General features: G+C 49.3%; 1 protein-coding gene across 3 annotated transcripts; it reads right to left on the bottom strand.

Annotated features, from left to right (window-relative positions):
* LOC130298003 (oocyte zinc finger protein XlCOF7.1-like) lies at positions 1–24,740 on the bottom strand. 3 transcript variants are annotated; one of them, XM_056550884.1, is made up of 7 exons: positions 24,698–24,740; positions 19,487–19,605; positions 17,549–17,728; positions 15,528–15,654; positions 15,311–15,402; positions 15,073–15,181; positions 1–1,253 (listed from the first exon to the last, which is right to left on the bottom strand). In XM_056550884.1, exons 2-7 carry the CDS (start codon positions 19,562–19,564, stop codon positions 205–207), a joined length of 1,635 nt encoding a protein of 544 aa, XP_056406859.1. In that variant the 5' UTR covers positions 19,565–19,605; positions 24,698–24,740; the 3' UTR covers positions 1–204. The 3 variants fall into 3 exon arrangements, with proteins under 3 accessions (XP_056406859.1, XP_056406857.1, XP_056406858.1); XM_056550882.1 differs by having other exon boundaries at positions 24,649–24,724; XM_056550883.1 differs by having other exon boundaries at positions 19,487–19,620; positions 24,649–24,711.
* Positions 24,741–26,023: the final 1,283 nt, after the last annotated feature.

Raw genomic sequence — 26,023 nt, 5'->3', positions numbered from 1 at the left:
ATAGGTTTGAGCCTTTTACTTTAAAGGTTAAAAGTCCATGGGCCGTAGTTAGGCCTCTCTGTTTCTTCTAGCAATCAAAGCAGAAATCCATTGACTTCCATAGAATTTACTTTTTTTTTATTTTACATCTTATATCTCTCATATCTAACAAGATCTGATTTTTTTTTTTGCAAAGCATTTCCCACATTCTGAACACAAATATGGCTAATTCCCTGTGTGACTTCTCTCATGTTTAACAAAATTAGTTTTCTTCATAAAGCATTTCCCACATTCTGAACATGAATACGGTTTCACACCTGTGTGGCTTCTCACATGCTTACCAAAATTTGCTTTATCTGAAAAGCATTTCCCACATTCTGAACATGAAAATGGCATCTCTCCTGTGTGAAGTCTCATGTGTGTAACAAGGTGCGATTTGTATGAAAAGCATTTCCCACATTCTGAACATGAATATGGCTTCTCTCCTGTGTGACTTCTTTCATGCATAACAAGATGTGATTTTTGTGTATAATTTTTCCCACATTCTGAACATGTATATGGCCTCTCTCCTGTGTGACTTCTCTTATGTATAACAAGATGTGATTTTGTTAAACAACATTTCCCACATTCTGAACATGAATGTAGATTCTCTCCTGTGTGAATTCTTCTATGTGTAATCAGATGTGACCTATCTGTAAAACGTTTCCCACATTCTGAACATGAATATGGTTTCTCTCCTGTGTGAATTCTTGCATGTCTAACAAGAGTTGGTTTATCTGTAAAACATTTCCCACATTCTGAACACAGATATGGCTTCATTCTTTCATGACTTTGTTTGTGTTTAATAAGACCTAAAATTTTTTGGAAATATTTTCCACATTCATCACAGTGAAAACCTTTTTCCCCGTTCTCCTCTGTCCTTGTGATAACAATGTGTGATTGGTGAGGAGACGGTTCCCCATAATCAGGGGGATTATTATATGATAGATCTGGATGGACATTAGGGGTAAGGAGGTCTTCTCCTGAGGAGCGCTCCATGATCTCTCCATCTTGTCCTGAGGAGCGCTCCATGATCTCTCCATCTTCTCCTGAGGAGCGCTCCATAATCTCTCCATCTTCTCCTGAGGGGCGCTCCATGATCTCTCCATCTTGTCCTGAGGAGCGCTCCATGATCTCTCCATCTTCTCCTGAGGGGCGCTCCATGATCTCTCCATCTTCTCCTTTATCATTCAGGGATAACATGACTTTTCGCTCAGGGTTTTTAATGGGATTTTCTGTTGGGGTAAAAATCACATCAAGTCAATAAATAACATTGAAATTTTTGTTTATTGAGTAGGAAAATATGCAGCGAAATACAACACGTGTGACCCTACACTTGATGCAGGAAGTGTCACAGGGGCCCCTATCACAATTAATTGGGGTGAAACTGACTTTCCTGATCCCATACATGTGTGCAGCTGGTGAGCCCCAAAAACTGAACGCAGAAAGTGGGGGCGGGTCTTAGTGCCATGTGCAAGAGAAAGAGAGCCTGGACTGTATAGATTGAGAGGACCCACAGATGACCTCGGAGAGGACCCACAGATTACCTCGGAGAGGACCCACAGATGACCCCGGAGAGGACCCACAGATGACCCCGGAGAGGACCCACAGATGACCCCGGAGAGGACCCACAGATGACCTCGGAGAGGACCCACAGATGACCTCGGAGAGGACCCACAGATGACCTCGGGAGGACCCACGGATGACCTCGGAGAGGATCCACAGATAACCTCGGGGAGGACCCACAGATGACCTCGGAGAGGACCCACAGATGACCTCGGAGAGGACCCACAGATGACCTCGGAGAGGACCCACAGATGACCTCGGAGAGGACCCACAGATGACCTCGGAGAGGATCCACAGATGACCTCGGAGAGGATCCACAGATGACCTCGGGGAGGACCCACAGATGACCTCGGAGAGGACCCACAGATGACCTCGGAGAGGACCCACAGATGACCTCGGAGAGGACCCACAGATGACCTCGGAGAGGACCCACAGATGACCCCGGAGAGGACCCACAGATGACCTCGGAGAGGACCCACAGATGACCTCGGAGAGGACCCACAGATGACCCCGGAGAGGACCCACAGATGACCTCGGAGAGGACCCACAGATGACCTCGGAGAGGACCCACAGATGACCTCGGGGAGGATCCATAGATGACCCCGGAGAGGATCCACAGATGACCTCGGAGAGGACCCACAGATGACCCCGGAGAGGACCCACAGATGACCTCGGAGAGGACCCATATACATATATAGTGGGGATCAAAAGTTTGGGCACCCTAGGTAAAAATTTGTATTAATGTGCATAAAGAAGCTGAGGAAAGATGGAAAAATCTCCAAAAGGCATCAAATTACAGATTAGACATTCTTATAATATGTCACCAAAAGTTACATTTTATTTCCATCATTTACACTTTCAAAATAACAGAAAACAATAAAATGGCGTCTGCAAAAGTTTGGGCACCCTGCAGAATTTATAGCATGCACTGCCCCCTTTGCAAAGCTGAGACCTGCCAGTGTCATGGATTGTTCTCAATCATCATCTGGGAAGACCACGTGATGTCATCTCAAAGGTTATAAATGCCCAGACTCATCTGACCTTGCCCCAACAATCAGCACCATGGGTTCCTCTAAGCAGTTGTCTAGAAATCTGAAACTGAAAATAGTTGACGCTCACAAAGCTGGAGAAAGCTATAAGAAGATAGCAAAACGTTTTCAGATGTCAATATCTTCTGTTCAGAATGTAATTAAGAAATGGCAGTCATAAGGAACAGTGGAAGGTAAAGCAAGATCTGGAAGACCAAGAAAATATCAGACAGAACAGCTCGCAGGATTGTGAGAAAAGCTATTCAAACCTCACGTTTGATTGCACAATCCCTCCAGAAAGATCTGTCAGACACTGGAGTTGTGGTTCACTATTCCACTATAAAGAGATACTTGTACAAATATGGTCTTCATAGAAGAGTCATCAGAAGAAAACCTCTTCTACGTCCTCACCACAAAAATCAGCGTTTGAACTTTGCAAATGAACATATAGACAAGCCTGATGCATTTTGGAAACAAGTTCTGTGGACCGATGAGGTTAAAATTGAACTTTTTGTCCGGAATGAGCAAAGGTACGTTTGGAGAAGAAGGGGAACAGAATTTAATGAAAAGAACCTCTGCCCAACTGTTAAGCATGGGGGTGGATCAATCATGCTTTGGAGTTATATTGCAGCCAGTGGCACAGGGAACATCTCACGAGTAGAAGGAAAAATGGATTCAATAAAATTTCTGCAAATTTTGGATGCTAACTTGATGTCATCTGTGAAAAAGCTGAAGTTAAAGAGAGGATGTGTTACGCCGAGCGCTCCGGGTGCCTCTCCTCCCCCGGAGCGCTCACGGCGTTCTGATCCCTGCGCTCCGGTCAGACTCGCTGACCGGAGGCGCTGTGTCTCCGGCGGGGATGCGATCCACCTGGCAGGACGTGCCCGCTCGCGAGTCGCATCCCGTTCCACTCACCTGCCCCGTCCTCCTTCTGTCCCGTCCCGACGCGCGCGGCCCCGCTCTCTAGGGCGCGCGCTGGCTCTATGAAATTTGAAGGGCCAGTGCACCATTAATTTGTGCCTGGCCCAATTAGTGTAATCACTCCCATTTCCCATATAAACCCACTTCCCCTTCCTGTCCTTGCCGAATCTTGTTGCCTTGTGCCCTGAGAAAGCGTTTCTGTGTGTTCCCTAGCCTGTGTATCCAGACCCCTTGCCGCTGCCCCTGACTACGAACCTTGCCGCCTGCCTTGACCTTCTGCTACGTCTGACCTTGCCTTGCCTTGTCCTTGTGTACCGCGCCTGTCTCAGCTGTCAGTGAGGTTGAGTCGCTATCGGGTGGAACGACCTGGGGGTTACCTGCCACAGCAAGTCCATCCCGCTTTGCGGCGGGCTCTGGTGAAAACCAGTAACCTCTTAGTTTCCGTTCCTCTGGTACGGCCCACGCCATCGCCTCACTGACACAGAGGATCCACTCCAGTGTCCTTCCTGCATACCAGTCCGGATCCTGACAGTAGATCCAGCCATGGATCCCGCTGAGGTGCCGCTGCCCAGTATTGCTGACCTCACCACCGTGGTCGCCCAGCAATCCCAGCTGATCGCTCAACAAGGACAACTGACTCAGTTGACTGCCATGCTACAGCAACTTCTGCCTCCACAGCCGCAACCATCTCCTCCGCCAGCTCCAGCTTCTCCTCCACAGCGAGTTACCACATCAAGACTTCGCTTGCCCCTTCCCGATAAGTTTGATGGGGACTCTAAGCTGTGCCGTGGGTTCCTGTCTCAGTGTTCTCTACACATGGAGATGATGTCAGACCAGTTTCCTACTGAACGGTCTAAGGTGGCGTTCGTGGTCAGCCTACTGTCTGGGAAGGCCTTGTCCTGGGCCACACCGCTTTGGGACCGCAACGATCCAGTCACTACTTCCATCCAAACCTTCTTTTCTGAAGTACGCAGTGTCTTTGAGGAGCCAGCCCGGGTTTCCTCTGCCGAGACGGCTCTATTGAATCTTGCCCAAGGGAGCTCTTCACCCTCGCCTAGGAGCTTGCTTGGAACAATGAGGCCCTCTGCGCAACCTTCAAGAAAGGTTTATCCAGCCACATCAAAGATGTTCTGGCCGCACAAGAGATTCCTGCTACCCTGTCTGAGCTCATCCATTTGGCCACCCGCATAGACATTCGTTTCTCTGAAAGACGCCAGGAAAAGGATTTTGTTCACACCAGGCGGTCTCCTCGTTTTGCACCTCTCTTTCAGTGTCCTTTGCAAACCCGTTGTTAGGATTCGGCAGGCTGGATGTGGATTCTCTGTGTCAGCGAGGGATTGGCGTGGACCGTGTCGTGAGAATTTGTGCCTGTACTGTGCTAGTACTGAACATTTCCTTAAGGACTGCCCTATTCGCCCTCCCCGTCAGGGAAACGCATGCACCTAGTTAACGTGGGAGAGGCGTTACTAGGTGTGAATTCTTCCTCTCCACGCTTAACTATTCCAGTGCGGATTTCTACACCCACTAATTCTTCCTTCTCCTCTGTGGCCTTTCTGGACTCAGGTTCAGCAGGAAACTTCATTGAAGCCTCACTTGTCAACAGATTCAGTATTCCTGTTACCCGTCTCGTCAAACCACTCTTCATCTCTTCTGTGAACGGAGAAAGACTGGTCAGCACCGTGCGCTACCATACTGAACCTCTGCTTGTGAGCGTCGGAGCTCTACATCAGGAAAAGATTGCATTTTTTGTTCTGCCTAACTGTACCTCTGAAATCCTTCTTGGCTTGCCCTGGCTCCAGCGTCACGCTCCTACCCGCAACTGGACCACTGGGGACATTAAAAGTTGGGGATCTTCCTGCCACAAGCATTGTCTCAAGTCTGCTCCCACCTGCCAAGTGTTCACCGCTACACCATTGCCTGGCCTTCCTAAGGCCTATCAGGACTTTTCTTATGTGTTTTGTAAAAAGCAAGCAGAGGTCTTACCTCCTCACAGACCCTACGACTGCCCTATTCACTTGCTTCCAGGAACCTCACCGCCCGTGGCAGGATCTACCCACTCTCTGCTCCAGAGACTCAAGCCATGACCGAGTACATTCAAGAAAACCTTAAAAGAGGATTTATCAGGAAGTCTTCTTCCCCCGCCCGAGCAGGATTCTTCTTTGTTGCCAAAAAAGACGGATCTCTGCGCCCATGCATTGAATACCGCGGTCTTAATAAAATCACTGTGAAAAACAGCTATCCTCTCCCACTTATCTCAGAACTCTTTGACCGGCTGCGAGGAGCAAACATTTTCACCAAACTAGATCTAAGGGGCGCATATAACCTCATACGAATTCGTGAGGGCGACGAGTGGAAAACCACATTCAACACTAGAGATGGACACTTTGAATATCTCGTCATGCCCTTTGGGCTGTGCAATGCCCCTGCTGTTTTTCAAGATTTTCTTAATGAAATCTTTCGGGACTTGCTTTATAACTGCGTGGTAGTTTACTTGGATGACATCCTAATTTATTCTTCCAACCTGGAAGAACATCGTCTCCATGTCCGTCAAGTGCTCCAGCGACTTCATGTTAATCATGTGTACGCCAAGTTTGAAAAATGTCTTTTTGAACGCAGCTGTCTTCCTTTCCTGGGATAACTAGTCTCCAGTCAAGGTCTTCAAATGGATCCTGACAAGCTCTCCGCGGTGTTGGATTGGCCTCGCCCCTCTGGACTTCGTGCCATCCAGCGCTTCCTCGGATTCGCCAACTACTATCGTCGGTTCATTCCCCACTTCTCCACCTTCATTGCTCCTATTGTGGCACTGACTAAGAAAGACGCGAATCCGAGGTCCTGGGCCCCCCAAGAGGATGAAGCTTTTAACGGTCAAACCATGAAGCTTTTATTGAATCAAAAAGGAATGTACATAAGTACAAGCATTAATGTTACGCCGAGCGCTCCGGGTCCCCGCTCCTCCCCGGACTGCTCACGGCGTCTCTCTCCCTGCAGCGCCCCGGTCGGTCCCGCTGACCGGGAGCGCTGCACTGATATGGCCGTCGGGGATGCGATTCGCACAGCGGGACGCGCCCGCTCGCTAATCGCATCCCAAGTCACTTACCCGTCCCGGTCCCCTGCTGTCATGCGCTGGCGCGCGCGGCTCCGCTCTCTAGGGCGCGCGCGCGCCAGCTCTCTGAGACTTAAAGGGCCAGTGCACCAATGATTGGTGCCTGGCCCAATTAGCTTAATTGGCTTCCACCTGCTCCCTGGCTATATCACATCACTTCCCCTGCACTCCCTTGCCGGATCTTGTTGCCTTGTGCCAGTGAAAGCGTTTAGTGTTGTCCAAAGCCTGTGTTACCTGAACTCCTGCTATCCATCTTGACTACGAACCTTGCCGCCTGCCCCGACCTTCTGCTACGTCTGACCTTGCCTCTGCCTAGTCCTTCTGTCCCACGCCTTCTCAGCAGTCAGCGAGGTTGAGCCGTTGCTAGTGGATACGACCTGGTTGCTACTGCCGCAGCAAGACCATCCCGCTTTGCGGCGGGCTCTGGTGAACACCAGTAGCCTCTTAGAACCGGTCCACCAGCACGGTCCACGCCAATCCCTCGCTGACACAGAGGATCCACATCCAGCCTGCCGAATCGTGACAGTAGATCCGGCCATGGATCCCGCTGAGGTGCAGCTGCCAAGTCTCGCTGACCTTACCACGGTGGTCGCTCAGCAATCGCAGCAAATTGCCCAACAAGGACAGCAGCTGTCGCAGTTGACCGCCACGTTACAGCAACTTCTGCCTCTGCTACAGCAGCAACCATCTCCTCCGCCAGCTCCTGTACCTCCTCCGCAGCGAGTGGCCGCTCCTAGCCTCCGCTTGTCCCTGCCGGACAAATTTGATGGGGACTCTAGACTCTGCGTGGATTTCTGTCTCAGTGTTCCCTGCATATGGAGATGTTGTCGGACCTGTTTCCTACAGAACGGTCTAAGGTGGCGTTCGTAGTGAGCCTTCTTTCAGGAAAGGCCTTGTCTTGGGCCACACCGCTCTGGGACCGCAATGATCCTGCCACAGCCACAGTCCAGTCCTTCTTCGCTGAAGTCCGTAGTGTCTTCGAGGAACCAGCCCGAGCTTCTTCTGCTGAGACTGCCCTGCTGAACCTGGTCCAGGGTAATTCTTCAGTGGGCGAGTACGCCATCCAATTTCGTACTCTTGCTTCCGACTTATCATGGAATAACGAGGCTCTCTGCGCGACCTTTAAAAAAGGCCTATCCAGTAGCATCAAGGATGTGCTGGCCGCACGAGAGATTCCTGCCAACCTGCAAGAACTTATCCATTTGGCCACCCGCATTGACATGCGTTTTTCTGAGAGACACCAAGAGCTCCGCCAGGAAAAAGACCTTGATCTCTGGGCACCTCTCCCACAGTATCCTTTGCAATCTACGCCTGGGCCTCCCGCCGAGGAGGCCATGCAAGTGGATCGGTCTCGCCTGACCCAGGAAGAGAGGAATCGCCGTAGGGAAGAAAATCTTTGTCTGTACTGTGCCAGTACCGAGCATTTCTTGGTGGATTGCCCTATTCGTCCTCCACGTCTGGGAAACGCACGCACGCACCCAGCTCACGTGGGTGTGGCGTCTCTTGGTTCAAAGTCTGCTTCTCCACGTCTCACGGTGCCCGTGCGGATTTCTCCTTCAGCCAACTCCTCCCTCTCAGCCGTGGCCTGCTTGGACTCTGGTGCCTCTGGGAATTTCATTTTGGAGTCTCTGGTGAATAAGTTCTGCATCCCGGTGACTCCCCTCGTCAAGCCGCTCTACATTTCCGCGGTCAACGGAGTTAGATTGGATTGCACCGTACGTTACCGCACAAAACCCCTCTTAATGTGCATTGGACCCCACCACGAAAGGATTGAATTTTTCGTCCTCCCCAACTGCACCTCTGAGGTCCTCCTCGGTCTGCCATGGCTCCAGCTTCATTCTCCCACCCTTGACTGGACCACCGGGGAGATCAAGAACTGGGACTCTGCTTGCCACAAGAAATGCCTCTCCCCCCCTCCCAGTCCCGTCAGGCAAGCCTCAGTGCCTCCTCATGGCCCCCGTCCTGGTGTCACCCTGCCCCGTGCCAAGCTTCACCCTCTGCCCTCCCTCCCCATTCCCACTCCTGCTGTACTGCCTGCCGTTGAGGAAACCCTCCATTCTTTCCCGGTGTCCTCGTCCCAGGTAAAGCAGTTGTCGGACAAAAAAAGGGGGAGACCTAAGGGGGGGGGGGGGGGGTACTGTTACGCCGAGCGCTCCGGGTCCCTGCTCCTCCCCGGAGCGCTCACGGCGTCTCTCTCCCTGCAGCGCCCCGGTCGGTCCCGCTGACCGGGAGCGCTGCACTGATATGGCCGTCGGGGATGCGAAACGCACAGTGGGACGCGCCCGCTCGCTAATCGCATCCCAAGTCACTTACCCGTCCCGGTCCCCTGCTGTCATGTGCTGGCGCGCGCGGCTCCGCTCTCTAGGGCGCGCGCGCGCCAGCTCTCTGAGACTTAAAGGGCCAGTGCACCAATCAGCTTAATTGGCTTCCACCTGCTCCCTGGCTATATCACATCACTTCCCCTGCACTCCCTTGCCGGATCTTGTTGCCTTGTGCCAGTGAAAGCGTTTAGTGTTGTCCAAAGCCTGTGTTACCTGAACTCCTGCTATCCATCTTGACTACGAACCTTGCCGCCTGCCCCGACCTTCTGCTACGTCTGACCTTGCCTCTGCCTAGTCCTTCTGTCCCACGCCTTCTCAGCAGTCAGCGAGGTTGAGCCGTTGCTAGTGGATACGACCTGGTTGCTACTGCCGCAGCAAGACCATCCCGCTTTGCGGCGGGCTCTGGTGAACAACAGTAGCCTCTTAGAACCGGTCCACCAGCACGGTCCACGCCAATCCCTCGCTGACACAGAGGATCCACTACCTGTAAGCCGAATCGTGACAATTAAACAGTATAAAGTAAGGTCAACATGACCTACGAAAGTGAACCAAACTAGTGGCGTACATAGAGATAAAGACATGAAATAGGCTATCAGATACCATATACAGAAGTAAAAAAACAGTACCATCCCGGGCGGGGACATAAACCTATTTAGTCAATACAAGGACAGGCTATGGCGCATGTCAGGACAATGGGAGGAAGTAAGCCAGGGCTCCCACACCTCCTCAAAACGAGACACTGTGTCCTCCCTAATAGGAGTCAACTTCTCATATAACATTATGGTGTTAATCCTTTGTAATACCCCCGAGAAATGTAAAGACTGTTGTTTCCATTGGGATGCAATATGGATTCTGGTGGCCAAGAGAATAAGCTGAACTAAACGGAAAATCTTGAACTTCATTCTGGCAGGTTTCAAGCCCAGCAGACAAAAGGCAGGCGTCTCCGGTATATGACATGCAAAAATAGAAGTTAAAAGATCGTGTATTCTAGTCCACAAGGAGGACACCACAGGGCACGACCACCACACATGATACTTCGTGCCCGTCATACCACATGCGCGAAAGCACAGAGGAGAGACAAGTGGGTAAATAGTGTGTAATCTGGCGGGGACAAAATAGGTCCTATGAAGCACCTTAAGTGCTGTCTCCATCAGAGACACCTGCCAACTGCCCCGGCTCAAAGTTTCGCAACACCCTCTCCATTGTTCAAGGGACAGGGTAGTGCACAAGTCCTGCTCCCAATCTACCATAAACTTCAGTTTCCCGTCCTGTGGGGGGGCATTTAAATGGGCATACAGTAAAGATAGTAATCCCAGCCTGTCAGGTGAGTATAACATACAGAGGATGAAGCTTTTAATCACCTTAAGGCCGCCTTCGCTTCGGCACCAGTCTTGTCCAGGCCAGATCCTCTGAAGCCTTTTTTCCTTGAGGTTGACGCCTCCTCAGTTGGAGCCGGAGCTGTTCTTCTTCAAAAAACCGCTAAAAAAATGCCACTTGCGGATTTTTCTCCAAAAATTTTTCTCCTCCGGAAAATAACTATTCTATAGGAGACCGTGAACTATTGGCCATTAAGTTGGCACTTGAGGAGTGGAGACATCTTCTGGAAGGATCCTTTCATCCCATCACCATCTGCACAGATCATAAAAATTTGTCTTGTCTTCAATCCGCCCAGCGGTTAAATCCTCGCCAGGCCAGATGGTCGTTGTTTTTTGCCCGTTTCAATTTTCAAATTCATTTTCGTCCTGCGCACATCATTCCTCCAGAGTGTCTGATCTCCTCTGCCCCTGCTTCTCTGGTGCTAATTCCTCCGGGAAAAACTTATGTTCCTCCATGTCTTCGCCTCCAGACTCTCAAATGGGGTCATTCCTCCCATCTGGCTTGTCACGCTGGAATCAAAAAGTCCATACAGCTATTGCCAGACACTATTGGTGGTCCTCCCTGGAGAATGATGTGACCGATTTCGTACGGGCCTGTACAGTGTGTGCACGTGACAAAACTCCACGCCAGAAGCCTGCAGGTCTTCTCCTTCCTCTGCCGGTGCCTGAACAGCCTTGGTCCCATATAGCTATGGACTTCATCACTGACCTACCTTCATCTCATGGTAACACTGTCATTTGGGTGGTCGTTGATCGTTTTTCCAAAATGGCTCATTTTGTCCCGCTTCTAGGTCTTCCTTCTGCACCACAATTGGCGAAACAATTTTTTCTGCAAATTTTTCTTCTCCACGGGCTTCCCACGCATATTGTCTCTGATAGAGGCATCCAATTTGACTCCAAATTTTGGAGAGCACTCTGCACTCATTTAAAAATCAAATTAAAATTTTCTTCCGCTTATCATCCTCAATCCAATGGACAAGTGGAAAGAGTGAACCAGATTCTTGGGGTCTACTTGCGACATTTTTGTCTCCTCCCGTCAAGATGATTGGGTCGACCTTCTGCCCTGGGCTGAATTCTCGTACAATTTCAAAAATTCTGAATCTTCCTACAAATCTCCATTTTTTGTGGTGTACGGCCGTCACCCGCTGCCCCCTCCCCATTCCCACTTCTTCTGGAGTCCCTGCCGTAGATGAATTGACACAAGACTTCTCCTCTATCTGGAAGGAGACTCAAAAGTCGCTCTTACTGGCCTCATCCCGCATGAAGAGACATGCAGATAAAAAGAGAAGAACTCCTCCTGTCTTTGCCCCCGGTGACAAAGTATGGCTCTCTGCCAAATACATCCGTTTCCGTGTCCATAGCTACAAGCTGGGTCCTCGGTCCATCGGGCCATTTAAAATAAAAAAACAAATCAATTCTGTCTCCTACAAGCTCCATCTTCCTTCTTCTCTTCGTATTCCCAACTCTTTCCATGTTTCTCTTGTCAAACCTCTCACACTTAACCGTTATTCTCCCAAGGTCACTGTTCCTGCTCCTGTCTCTGGCTCCTCTGACGTCTTCTCTGTCAAGGAGATCCTCGCCTCCAAGGTTGTTCGAGGTAAAACATTTTTTTTGGTTGACTGGGAGAATTGTGGTCCTGAGGAGAGGTCCTGGGAGTCTGAGACCAATATTTTGGACAAAGAGCTCATCTACAGGTTCCTTGGTTCCAAAAAGAGGGGGAGACCTAAGGGGGGGGGGGGGGGTACTGTTATGCCGAGCGCTCCGGGTGCCTCTCCTCCCCCAGAGCGCTCACGGCGTTCTGATCCCTGCGCTCCGGTTGGACTCGCTGACCGGAGGTGCTGTGTCTCCGGCGGGGTTGCGATCCGCCTGGCGGGACATGCCCGCACGCGAGTCGCATCCCGTTCCACTCACCTGCCCCGTCCTCCTTCTGTCCCGTCCCGGCGCACTCGGCCCCGCTCTCTAGGGCGCGTGCGCGCCGGCTCTATGAAATTTAAAGGGCCAGTGCACCATTAATTGGTGCCTGGCCCAATTAGTGTAATCACTCCCATTTACCATATAAACCCACTTCCCCTTCCTGTCCTTGCCAGATCTTGTTGCCTTGTGCCCTGAGAAAGCGTTTCTGTGTGTTCCCTAGCCTGTGTATCCAGACCCTCTGCCGTTGCACCTGACTACGAACCTTGCTGCCTGCCCTGACCTTCTGCTATGTCCGACCTTGCTCTTGCCTTGTCCCTGTGTACCGCGCCTGTCTCAGCTGTCAGTGAGGTTGAGTCGCTATCGGGTGGAACGACCTGGGGGTTACCTGCCGCAGCAAGTCCATCCCGCTTTGCGGCGGGCTCTGGTGAAAACCAGTAACACCTTAGATTCCGTTCCCCTGGTACGGCCCACGCCATAACCTCTCTGACACAGAGGATCCACCACCAGTGTCCTTCTAGCATACCAGTCCGGATCCTGACAGGATGGCTTCTACAAATGGATAATGATCCTAAACACCCCTCGAAATCCACGGGGGATTACATCAAGAGGCATAAACTGAAGGTTTTGCCATGGCCTTCACAATCTCCTGACCTCAACATAATTGAAAATCTATGGATAGACCTAAAAAGAGCAGTGCGTGACAGACAGCCCAGAAATCTCAAAGAACTGGAAGACTTTTGTAAGGAAGAATGGGCAAAGATACCTCAAACAAGAACTGAAAGACTCTTGGCTGCTACAAAAAGAGTTTACAAGCTGTGATACTTGCCAAAGGGGGCAGTACAAGATATTAACTCTGCAGGGGGCACAAACTTTTACAGACGCCATGTTTTTTTTTCCTGTTATTATGAAAGTGTAAATGACGGAAATAAAATGTAACTTTTGGTGACATATTATAAGAATGTCTAATCTGTAATTTGATCCTTTTGGAGATTTTTCCATCTTTCCTTGGCTTCTTTATGCTCATTAATACAAATTTTTACCTGGGGGGCCCAAATTTTTGACCTCGGAGAGGACCCACAGATGACCCCGGAGAGGACCCACAGATGACCTCGCAGAGGACCCACAGACGACCTCGCAGAGGACCCACAGACGACCTCGCAGAGGACCCACAGACGACCTCGGAGAGGACCCACAGACGACCTCGGAGAGGACCCACAGACGACCTCGGAGAGGACCCACAGATGACCCCGGAGAGGACCCACAGATGACCCCGGAGAGGACCCACAGATGACCTCGCAGAGGACCCACAGATGACCTCGCAGAGGACCCACAGATGACCTCGCAGAGGACCCACAGACGACCTCGCAGAGGACCCACAGACGACCTCGCAGAGGACCCACAGACGACCTCGGAGAGGACCCACAGACGACCTCGGAGAGGACCCACAGATGACCCCGGAGAGGACCCACAGATGACCCCGGAGAGGACCCACAGATGACCCCGGAGAGGACCCACAGATGACCCCGGAGAGGACCCACAGATGACCCCGGAGAGGACCCACAGATGACCTCGGAGAGGACCCACAGATGACCCCGGAGAGGACCCACAGATTACCCCGGAGAGGACCCACAGATGATCCCGGAGAGGACCCACAGATGACCTCAGAGAGGACCCACAGATGACCACGGAGAGGACCCATAGATGACCTTGGAGAGGACCCACAGATGACCTCGGAGAGGACCCACAGATGACACCGGAGAGGACCCACAGATGACCTCGGAGAGGACCCACAGATGACCTCAGAGAGGACCCACAGATGACCACGGAGAGGACCCATAGATGACCTTGGAGAGGACCCACAGATGACCACGGAGAGGACCCACAGATGACCTCGGAGAGGACCCACAGATGACCTCGGAGAGGACCCACAGATGACCTCGGAGAGGACCCACAGATGACCTCGGAGAGGACCCACAGATGACCCCGGAGAGGACCCATAGATGACCCCGGAGAGGACCCACAGATGACCTTGGAGAGGAACTCTATGTGCAGTCTCCTTCCTCAGGTCCTGACTATACATAACACAGGGGATCACTGGGGCCTGAAGGGTTAATGTAATGTAGATCTGAGGTGGAGCCTCCCCTGAAGAAACCTCTGAATTCCCTCTGTAATCCATTATTACATCCCTGGGGTAACACCTCCTGGCATTATTACATCCCTGGGGTAACACCTCCTGGCATTATTACATACCAGGGGTAACACCTCCTGGAATTATTATATACCTGGGTAACACCTACTGGAATTATTACATAACTGGGTAACACCTCCTGGAATTATTACATACCTGGGGTAACACCTCCTGGCATTATTACATACCTGGGGTAACACCTCCTGGCATTATTACATACCTGGGGTAACCCCTCCTGGAATTATTACATACCTGGGGTAACCCCTCATGGAATTATTACATACCTGGGGTAACACCTCCTGGAATTATTACATACCTGGGGTAACACCTCCTGGAATTATTACATACCTGGGATAACACCTCCTGACATTATTACATACCTGGGGTAAAACCTCCTGGCATTATTACATACCTGGGGTAACACCTCCTGGCATTATTACATACCTGGGGTAACACCTCCTGGAATTATTACATACCTGGGGTAACACCTCCTGGAATTATTACATTCCAGGGGGTAACACCTCCTGGAATTATTACATACCTGGGGTAACACCTCCTGGAATTATTACATACCTGGGGTAACACCTCCCGGAATTATTACATACCTGGGACAACACCTCCTGGAATTATTACATACCTGGGGTAACACCTCCTGGAATTTCCTCCTTCACTTCCCTCATACACGGGTGATGGCCCCTCATCCTCTCTTCTTCATCCTCCACTTTATTATTAGTCAGATCTCCCCCCTGATGTGACATATAGAACAATTCACTACAATACAGCAGACAGGAGGAGCAACAGAGACCCCCAAAATCTACCCCCACATCTATGACTGCAGGGCCCCCCTATAGAGATATAGGATCAGACTCATCTACCTGATGCTTCTCTGGGACATTTCCCTCTGGACAGTCCTGGGAATACAGAGGGCGGGGACACCTCTCGGGTGGATTTCTATCAATGACTCCATCTGTGGGGAACACACAGAGAATGAATACATCAGTGCTGGATAGATTTCTATCTTACTAGGTAGTGAGAGTGATATCTATATATATATATATATATATATATATATATATATATATCTCTTCTTACCTTGTGATGTGAGGGGCCGGTGATCCTCCATCATGACTATGTCCTGGTACAGATCCTTGTGTCCTTCTACATACTCCCACTCCTCCATGGAGAAATAGACCGCCACATCCTGACACCTTATAGGAACCTGACACACAATGATACCGTCATCACCAGACCCCTCCATTACTGTATAATGTCCCAGCAGTGTCACCTATCACCAGACCCCTCCATTACTGTATAATGTCCCAGCAGTGTCACCTATCACCAGACCCCTCCATTACTGTATAATGTCCCAGCAGTGTCACCTCTTTAATCATCACCAGACCCCTCCATTACTGTATAATGTCCCAGCAGTGTCACCTCTCCAGTCATCACCAGACCCCTCCATTACTGTATAATGTCCCAGCAGGGTCACCTCTCCTGTCATCACCAGACCCCTCCATTACTGTATAATGTCCCAGCAGTGTCACCTCTCTAATCATCACCAGACCCCTCCATTACTGTATAATGTCCCAGCAGTGTCACCTCTCCGGTCATCACCAGAACCCTCCATTACTGTATAATGTCCCAGCAGTGTCACCTCTCTAATCATCACCAGACCCCTCCATTACTGTATAATGTCCCAGCAGTGTCACCTCTCCAGACATCACCAGACCCCTCCATTACTGTATAATGTCCCAGCAGTGTCACCTCTCCAGACATCACCAGACCCCTCCATTACTGTATAATGTCCCAGCAGTGTCACCTCTCCAGTCATCACCAGACCCCTCCATTACTGTATAATGTCCCAGCAGGGTCACCTCTCCAATCATCACCAGACCCCTCCATTACTGTATAATGTCCCAGCAGTGTCACCTCTCATCACCAGACCCCTCCATTACTGTATAATGTTCCAGCAGTGTCACCTCTCCAGTCATCACCAGACCCCTCCATTACTGTATAATGTCCCAGCAGTGTCACCTCTCTAATCATCACCAGACCCCTCCATTACTGTATAATGTCCCAGCAGTGTCACCTCTCTAATCATCACCAGACCCCTCCATTACTGTATAATGTCCCAGCAGTGTCACCTCTCCAGTCATCACCAGACTCCTCCATTACTGTATAATGTCCCAGCAGTGTCACCTCTCTAATCATCACCAGACCCCTCCATTACTGTATAATGTCCCAGCAGTGTCACCTCTCCAGTCATCACCAGACCCCTCCATTACTGTATAATGTCCCAGCAGTGTCACCTCTCCAGTCATCAGACCCGTCCATTACTGTATAATGTCCCAGCAGTGTCACCTCTCCAGTCATCACCAGACCCCTCCATTACTGTATAATGTCCCAGCAGTGTCACCTCTCTAATCACCAGACCCCTCCATTACTGTATAATGTCCCAGCAGTGTCACCTCTCCAGTCATCACCAGACCCCTCCATTACTGTATAATGTCCCAGCACTGTCACCTATTCAGTCATCACCAGACCCCTCCATTACTGTATAATGTCCCAGCAGTGTCACCTCTCTAATCATCACCAGACCCCTCCATTACTGTATAATGTCCCAGCAGTGTCACCTCTCTAATCATCACCAGACCCCTCCATTACTATATAATGTCCCAGCAGTGTCACCTCTCTAATCATCACCAGACCCCTCCATTACTATATAATGTCCCAGCAGTGTCACCTCTCTAATCATCACCAGACCCCTCCATTACTGTATAATGTCCCAGCAGTGTCACCTCTCATCACCAGACCCCTCCATTACTGTATAATGTCCCAGCAGTGTCACCTCTTATCACCAGACCCCTCCATTACTGTATAATGTCCCAGCAGTGTCACCTCTTATCACCAGACCCCTCCATTACTGTATAATGTCCCAGCAGTGTCACCTCTCTAATCATCACCAGACCCCTCCATTACTGTATAATGTCCCAGCAGTGTCACCTCTAAAGTCATCACCAGACCCCTCCATTACTATATAATGTCCCAGCAGTGTCACCTCTCTAATCATCACCAGACCCCTCCATTACTGTATAATGTCCCAGCAGGGTCACCTCTCTAGTCAGCAGCTCAGTGATCCTGTGGATGAGTTCCAGGATTTTCTTCTCATGTATCAGTGAGTGAGGTGGAGGCTCCATGATGTTGCCCCGGGCCCTGCTCCGTCCTCCTGACTCATGGAGATGGCTGCTGGGGGCCACACACTCCCCCCATGTCTTCTTCACTATGGTGTAATCCTGTGTATGGAGAGAGACAATGAGGGGACTGACCCCAGTATTCCTCCCCCACTACAAAGAGGAGATTGTGCCCCCTGTATAGAGCTCTAGTGAGCACATCTGGAATACTGGGGTCAGTTCTGGAGACCTCCCCTACAAAGAGACATCCAGAACATAGAGCGGGGGCCAAAGATGGGGGCCAACAATGGTGGAAATGTAGATGGGGACAACAATGGAGGAAATGTAGATGGGGGGGGGCAACAATGGTGGAAATGTAGATGGGGACAACAATGGTGAAAATGTAGATGGGGACAACAATGATGGAAATGTAGATGGGGACAACAATGGTGGAAATGTAGATGGGGACAACAATGGTGGAAATGTAGATGGGGACAACAATGGTGGAAATGTAGATGGGGGACAACAATGGTGGAAATATAGATGGGAACAACAATGGTGGAAATGTAGATGGGGACAACAATGGTGGAAATGTAGATGGGGACAACAATGGTGGAAATGTAGATGGGGGACAACAATGGTGGAAATGTAGATGGGAACAACAATGGTGGAAATGTAGATGGGGACAACAATGGTGGAAATGTAGATGGGGGACAACAATGGTGGAAATGTAGATGGGAACAACAATGGTGGAAATGTAGATGGGAACAACAATGGTGGAAATGTAGATGGGGACAACAATGGTGGAAATGTAGATGAGGACAACAATGGTGGAAATGTAGATGGGGGGACAACAATGGTGGAAATGTAGATGGGGGGGACAACAATGGTGGAAATGTAGATGGGAACAACAATGGTGGAAATGTAGATGGGGACAACAATGGTGGAAATGTAGATGGGGACAACAATGGTGGAAATGTAGATGGGGACAACAATGGTGGAAATGTAGATGGGAACAACAATGGTGGAAATGTAGATGGGGACAACAATGGTGGAAATGTAGATGGGGACAACAATGGTGGAAATGTAGATGGGGGACAACAATGGTGGAAATGTAGATGGGGACAACAATGGTGGAAATGTAGATGGGGGACAACAATGGTGGAAATGTAGATGGGGACAACAATGGTGGAAATGTAGATGGGGGGACAACAATGGTGGAAATGTAGATGGGGACAACAATGGTGGAAATGTAGATGGGAACAACAATGGTGGAAATGTAGATGGGGACAACAATGGTGGAAATGTAGATGGGGGACAACAATGGTGGAAATGTAGATGGGGGCCAACAATGGTGGAAATGTAGATGGGTACAACAATGGTGGAAATGTAGATGTGGGGACAACAATGGTGGAAATGTAGATGGGGGGGACAACAATGGTGGAAATGTAGATGGGGGGACAACAATGGTGGAAATGTAGATGGGGACAACAATGGTGGAAATGTAGATGGGGACAACAATGGTGGAAATGTAGATGAGGACAACAATGGTGGAAATGTAGATGGGGACAACAATGGTGGAAATGTAGATAGGGACAACAATGGTGGAAATGTAGATGGGGGACAACAATGGTGGAAATGTAGATGGGGACAACAATGGTGGAAATGTAGATGGGGACAACAATGGTGGAAATGTAGATGGGGGGACAACAATGGTGGAAATGTAGATGGGGGACAACAATGGTGGAAATGTAGATGGGGACAACAATGGTGGAAATGTAGATGAGAAGACAACAATGGTGGAAATGTAGATGGGGACAACAATGGTGGAAATGTAGATGGGGGGGCAACAATGGTGGAAATGTAGATGGGTCACCTCACCTCTCCGGTCAGCAGGTGGAGGATCTCCAGGGTGAAGTGTAATATTCTCTTAGTCGTCTCATTCCTGTCCTTGTCCATCCTTGGGGGTCATTCAGGAGAAGAGGAGACAACTGGATCAGCTAGAGGGGATAGTCCTGAATAAAAGGAGCTTGAATCACAGAACCAGTGACACAATGTAGCAAACACCCTCCTCCTGTAATCTCCTTACTACTGGGGTGACACACTGTAACAAACCTCCTCCTCATGTAATCTCCTCACTACTGGGGTGACACACTGTAACACCTCCTCCTCATGTAATCTCCTTACGACTGGGGTGACACACTGTAACAAACCTCCTCCTCATGTAATCTCCTTACTACTGGGGTGACACACTGTAACAAACCTCCTCCTCATGTAATCTCCTTACTACTAGGGTGACACACTGTAACAAACCTCCTCCTCATATTATCTCCTCACTACTGGGGTGACACACTGTAACAAACCTCCTCGTCATGTAATCACCTTACTACTGGGGTGACACACTGTAACAAACCTCCTCGTCATGTAATCTCCTTACTACTGGGGTGACACACTGTAACAAACCCCCTCCTCATGTAATCTCCTTACTACTGGGGTGACACAATGTAACAAACCTCCTCCTCATGTAATCTCCTCACTACTGGGGTGACACACTGTAACAAACCTCCTCCTCATGTAATCTCCTGACTACTGGGGTGACACACTGTAACAAACCTCCTCCTCATATAATCTCCTTACTACTGGGGTGACACACTGTAACAAACCTCCTCCTCATGTAATCTCCTTACTACTGGGGTGACACACTGTAACAAACCTTCTCCTCATGTAATCTCCTGACTACTGGGGTGACACACTGTAACAAACCTCCTCCTCATGTAATCTCCTTACTACTGGGGTGACACTGTAACAAACCTCCTCCTCATGTAATCTCCTTACTACTGGGGTGACACACTGTAACAAACCTCCTCCTCATGTAATCTCCTCAATACTGGGTTGACACTGCAACAAACCTCCTCCTCATGTAATCTCCTTACTACTGGGTGACACACTGTAACAAACCTCCTCCTCATGTAATCTCATTACTACTGGGGTGACACACTGTAACAATCCTCCTCATCATGTAATCTCCTTACTACTGGGGTGACACACTGTAACAAACCTCCTCCTCATGTAATCTCCTTACTACTGGGGTGACACACTGTAACAAACCTCCTCCTCATGTAATCACCTTACTACTGGGGTGACACACTGTAACAAACCTCCTCCTCATGTAATCTCACTACTGGGGTGACACACTGTAACAAACCTCCTCCTCATGTAATCTCCTTACTACTGGGGTGACACACTGTAACAAACCTCCTCCTCATGTGATCTCATTACTACTGGGGTGACACACTGTAACAAACCTCCTCCTCATGTAATCTCCTTACTACTGGGGTGACACACTGTAACAAACCTCCTCCTCATGTAATCTCCTTACTACTGGGGTGACACACTGTAACAAACCTCCTCCTCATGTAATCTCCTTACTACTGGGGTGACACACTGTAACAAACCTCCTCCTCATGTAATCTCCTTACTACTGGGGTGACACACTGTAACAAACCTCCTCCTCATGTAATCTCCTTACTACTAGGGTGACACACTGTAACAAACCTCCTCCTCATGTAATCTCCTTACTACTGGGGTGACACACTGTAACAAACCTCCTCCTCATGTAATCTCCTTACTACTGGGGTGACACACTGTAACAAACCTCCTCCTCATGTAATCTCTTTACTACTAGGGTGACACACTGTAACAAACCTCCTCCTCATGTAATCTTCTTACTACTGGGGTGACACACTGTAACAGACCTCCTCCCCATGTAATCTCCTTACTACTGGGGTGACACACTGTAACAAACCTCCTCCTCATGTAATCTCCTTACTACTGGGGTGACACACTGTAACAGACCTCCTCCCCATGTAATCTCCTTACTACTGGGATGACACACTGTAACAGACCTCCTCCCCATGTAATCTCCTTACTACTAGGGTGACACACTGTAACAAACCCCCTCCTCATGTGATCTCCTTACTATTGGGGTGACACACTGTAACAAACCTTCTCCTCATGTAATCTCCTTACTACTGGGGTGACACACTGTAACAAACCTCCTCCTCATGTAATCTCCTTACTACTGGGGTGACACACTGTAACAAACCTCCTCCTCATGTAATCTCACTACTGGGGTGACACACTGTAACAAACCTTCTCCTCATGTAATCTCCTTACTACTGGGGTGACACACTGTAACAAACCTCCTCATGTAATCTCCTTACTAATGGGATGACACACTGTAACAAACCTCCTCCTCATGTAATCTCCTTACTACTGGGGTGACACACTGTAACAAACCTCCTCCTCATGTGATCTCATTACTACTGGGGTGACACACTGTAACAAACCTCCTCCTCATGTAATCTCCTTACTACTGGGGTGACACACTGTAACAAACCTCCTCCTCATGTAATCTCCTTACTACTGGGGTGACACACTGTAACAAACCTCCTCCTCATATAATCTCCTTACTACTGGGGTGACACACTGTAACAAACCTCCTCCTCATATAATCTCCTTACTACTGGGATGACACACTGTAACAATCCTCCTCCTCATGTAATCTCCTTACTACTGGGGTGACACACTGTAACAATCCCTCTCCTCACATAATCTCCTTACTACTGGGGTGACACACTGTAACAAACCTCCTCCTCATGTAATCTCCTTACTACTGGGGTGACACACTGTAACAAACCTCCTCCTCATGTAATTTCCTTACTACTGGGGTGACACACTGTAACAAACCTCCTCCTCATGTAATCTCCTTACTACTGGGGTGACACACTGTAACAAACCTCCTCCTCATGTAATCTCCTTACTACTAGGGTGACACACTGTAACAAACCTCCTCCTCATGTAATCTCCTTATTACTGGGGTGACACACTGTAACAGACCTCCTCCCCATGTAATCTCCTTACTACTGGGGTGACACACTGTAACAAACCTTCTCCTCATGTAATCTCCTTACTACTGGGGTGACACACTGTAACAAACCTCCTCCCCATGTAATCTCCTTACTACTGGGGTGACACACTGTAACAAACCTCCTCCTCATGTAATCTCCTTACTACAGGGGTGACACACTGTAACAAACCTCCTCCTCATGTAATCTCCTTACTACTGGGGTGACACACTGTAACAAACCTCCTCCTCATGTAATCTCCTTAGTACTGGGGTGACACACTGTAACAAACCTCCTCCCCATGTAATCTCCTCACTACTGGGATGACACACTGTAACAAACCTCCTCCTCGTGTAATCTCCTTACTACTGGGGTGACACACTGTAACAAACCTCCTCATGTAATCTCCTTACTACTGGGGTGACACACTGTAACAAACCTCCTCCTCATGTAATCTCCTTACTACTGGGGTGACACACTGTAACAAACCTCCTCCTCATGTAATCTCCTTACTACTGGGGTGACACACTGTAACAAACCTCCTCCTCATGTAATCTCCTTACTACTGGGGTGACACACTGTAACAAACCTCCTCCCCATGTAATCTCCTTACTACTGGGGTGACACACTGTAACAAACCTCCTCCTCATGTAATCTCCTTACTACAGGGGTGACACACTGTAACAAACCTCCTCCTCATGTAATCTCCTTACTACTGGGGTGACACACTGTAACAAACCTCCTCCTCATGTAATCTCCTTAGTACTGGGGTGACACACTGTAACAAACCTCCTCCCCATGTAATCTCCTCACTACTGGGATGACACACTGTAACAAACCTCCTCCTCGTGTAATCTCCTTACTACTGGGGTGACACACTGTAACAAACCTCCTCATGTAATCTCCTTACTACTGGGGTGACACACTGTAACAAACCTCCTCCTCATGTAATCTCCTTACTACTGGGGTGACACACTGTAACAAACCTCCTCCTCATGTAATCTCCTTACTACTGGGGTGACACACTGTAACAAACCTCCTCCTCATGTAATCTCCTTACTACTGGGGTGACACACTGTAACAAACCTCCTCCCCATGTAATCTCCTTACTACTGGGGTGACACACTGTAACAAACCTCCTCCTCATGTAATCTCCTTACTACTGGGGTGACACACTGTAACAAACCTCCTCCTCATGTAATCTCCTTACTACTGGGGTGACACACTGTAACAAACCTCCTCCTCATGTAATCTCCTTAGTACTGGGGTGACACACTGTAACAAACCTCCTCCCCATGTAATCTCCTCACTACTGGGATGACACACTGTAACAAACCTCCTCCTCGTGTAATCTCCTTACTACTGGGGTGACACACTGTAACAAACCTCCTCATGTAATCTCCTTACTACTGGGGTGACACACTGTAACAAACCTCCTCCTCATGTAATCTTCTTACTACTGGGGTGATACACTGAAACAAACCTCCTCCTCATGTAATCTCCTTACTACTGGGGTGACACACTGTAACAAACCTCCTCCTCATGTAATCTCCTTACTACTGGGGTGACACAATGTAAGAAACCTCCTCCTCATGTAATCTCCTCACTACTGGGGTGACACACTGTAACAAACCTCCTCCTCATGTAATCTCCTTACTACTGGGGTGACACAATGTAACAAACCTCCTCCTCATGTAATCTCCTTACTACTGGGGTGACACACTGTAACAAACCTCCTCCTCATGTAATCTCCTTACTACTGGGGTGATACACTGTAACAAACCTCCTCCTCCTCATGTAATCTCCTTACTACTGGGGTGACACACTGTAACAAACCTCCTCCTCATGTAATCTCCTCACTACTGGGGTGACACACTGTAACAAACCTCCTCCTCGTGTAATCTCCTTACTACAGGGGTGACACACTGTAACAAACCTCCTCCTCATGTAATCTCCTTACTACTGGGGTGACACACTGTAACAAGCCTCCTCCTCATGTAATCTCCTTACTACTGGGGTGACACACTGTAACAATCCTCCTCCCCATGTAATCTCCTCACTACTGGGGTGACACACTGTAACAAACCTCCTCCTCATGTAATCTCCTTACTACTGGGGTGACACACTGTAACAAACCTCCTCCTCATGCAATCTTTGTATTGTCCGACCAGGACCTGCTCTGTACCTTCTAGATCGGGAGGTATAGGACCTGTGATGATGTCACAATCATATGATCAGTGCATGAGGGGGCGGAGCTTAGCTGGTTAGAAGAGACAATGGATGAAGGACCTGTGAGGATGGTCATGTGACATAAGTGGGCGGTGCTTATTTGTGAAAAGGAGACGTGGTAGGTTTCTGTAAGGATATTTGGTTACAACGTGTGAGCACTTGTTCTCCTCTTACACTACAGAAGAGGTGACACTGCTGGGACATTATACAGTAATGGAGGGGTCTGGTGATGACTGGAGAGGTGACACTGCTGGGACATTATACAGTAATGGAGGGGTCTGGTGATGATTAGAGAGGTGACACTGCTGGGACATTATACAGTAATGGAGGGGTCTGGTGATGACTAGAGAGGTGACACAGCTGGGACATTATACAGTAATGGAGGGGTCTGGTGATGATTAGAGAGGTGACACTGCTGGGACATTATACAGTAATGGAGGGGTCTGGTGATGACTAGAGAGGTGACACAGCTGGGACATTATACAGTAATGGAGGGGTCTGGTGATGATTAGAGAGGTGACACTGCTGGGACATTATACAGTAATGGAGGGGTCTGGTGATGATTAGAGAGGTGACACTGCTGGGACATACAGTAATGGAGGGGTCTGGTGATGATTAGAGAGGTGACACTGCTGGGACATTATACAGTAATGGAGGGGTCTGGTGATGACTGGAGAGGTGACCCTGCTGGACATTATACAGTAATGGAGGGGTCTGGTGATGACTGGAGAGGTGACACTGCTGGGACATTATACAGTAATGGAGGGGTCTGGTGATGACTGGAGAGGTGACACTGCTGGGACATTATACAGTAATGGAGGGGTCTGGTGATGACTGGAGAGGGGACACTGCTGGGACATTATACAGTAATGGAGGGTTCTGGTGATGATTAGAGAGGTGACACTGCTGGGACATTATACAGTAAGGGAGGGGTCTGGTGATGACTGGAGAGGTGACACTGCTGGGACATTATACAGTAATGGAGGGCTCTGGTGATGACTGGAGAGGTGACACTGCTGGGACATTATACAGTAATGGAGGGGTCTGGTGATGATTAGAGAGGTGACACTGCTGGGACATTATACAGTAATGGAGGGGTCTAGTGATGACTAGAGAGGTGACACTGCTGGACATTATACAGTAATGGAGGGGTCTGGTGATGACTGGAGAGGTGACACTGCTGGGACATTATACAGTAATGGAGGGGTCTGGTGATGACTGGAGAGGTGACCCTGCTGGGACATTTTATAGTAATGGAGGGGTCTGTTGATGACTGGAGAGG

Source organism: Hyla sarda (genome assembly GCF_029499605.1).
Source record: "Hyla sarda isolate aHylSar1 chromosome 1 unlocalized genomic scaffold, aHylSar1.hap1 SUPER_1_unloc_15, whole genome shotgun sequence".
In the NCBI taxonomy this organism is placed as follows: Eukaryota; Metazoa; Chordata; class Amphibia; order Anura; family Hylidae; genus Hyla; species Hyla sarda.
This window is presented reverse-complemented; position numbering and strand designations above follow the sequence as displayed.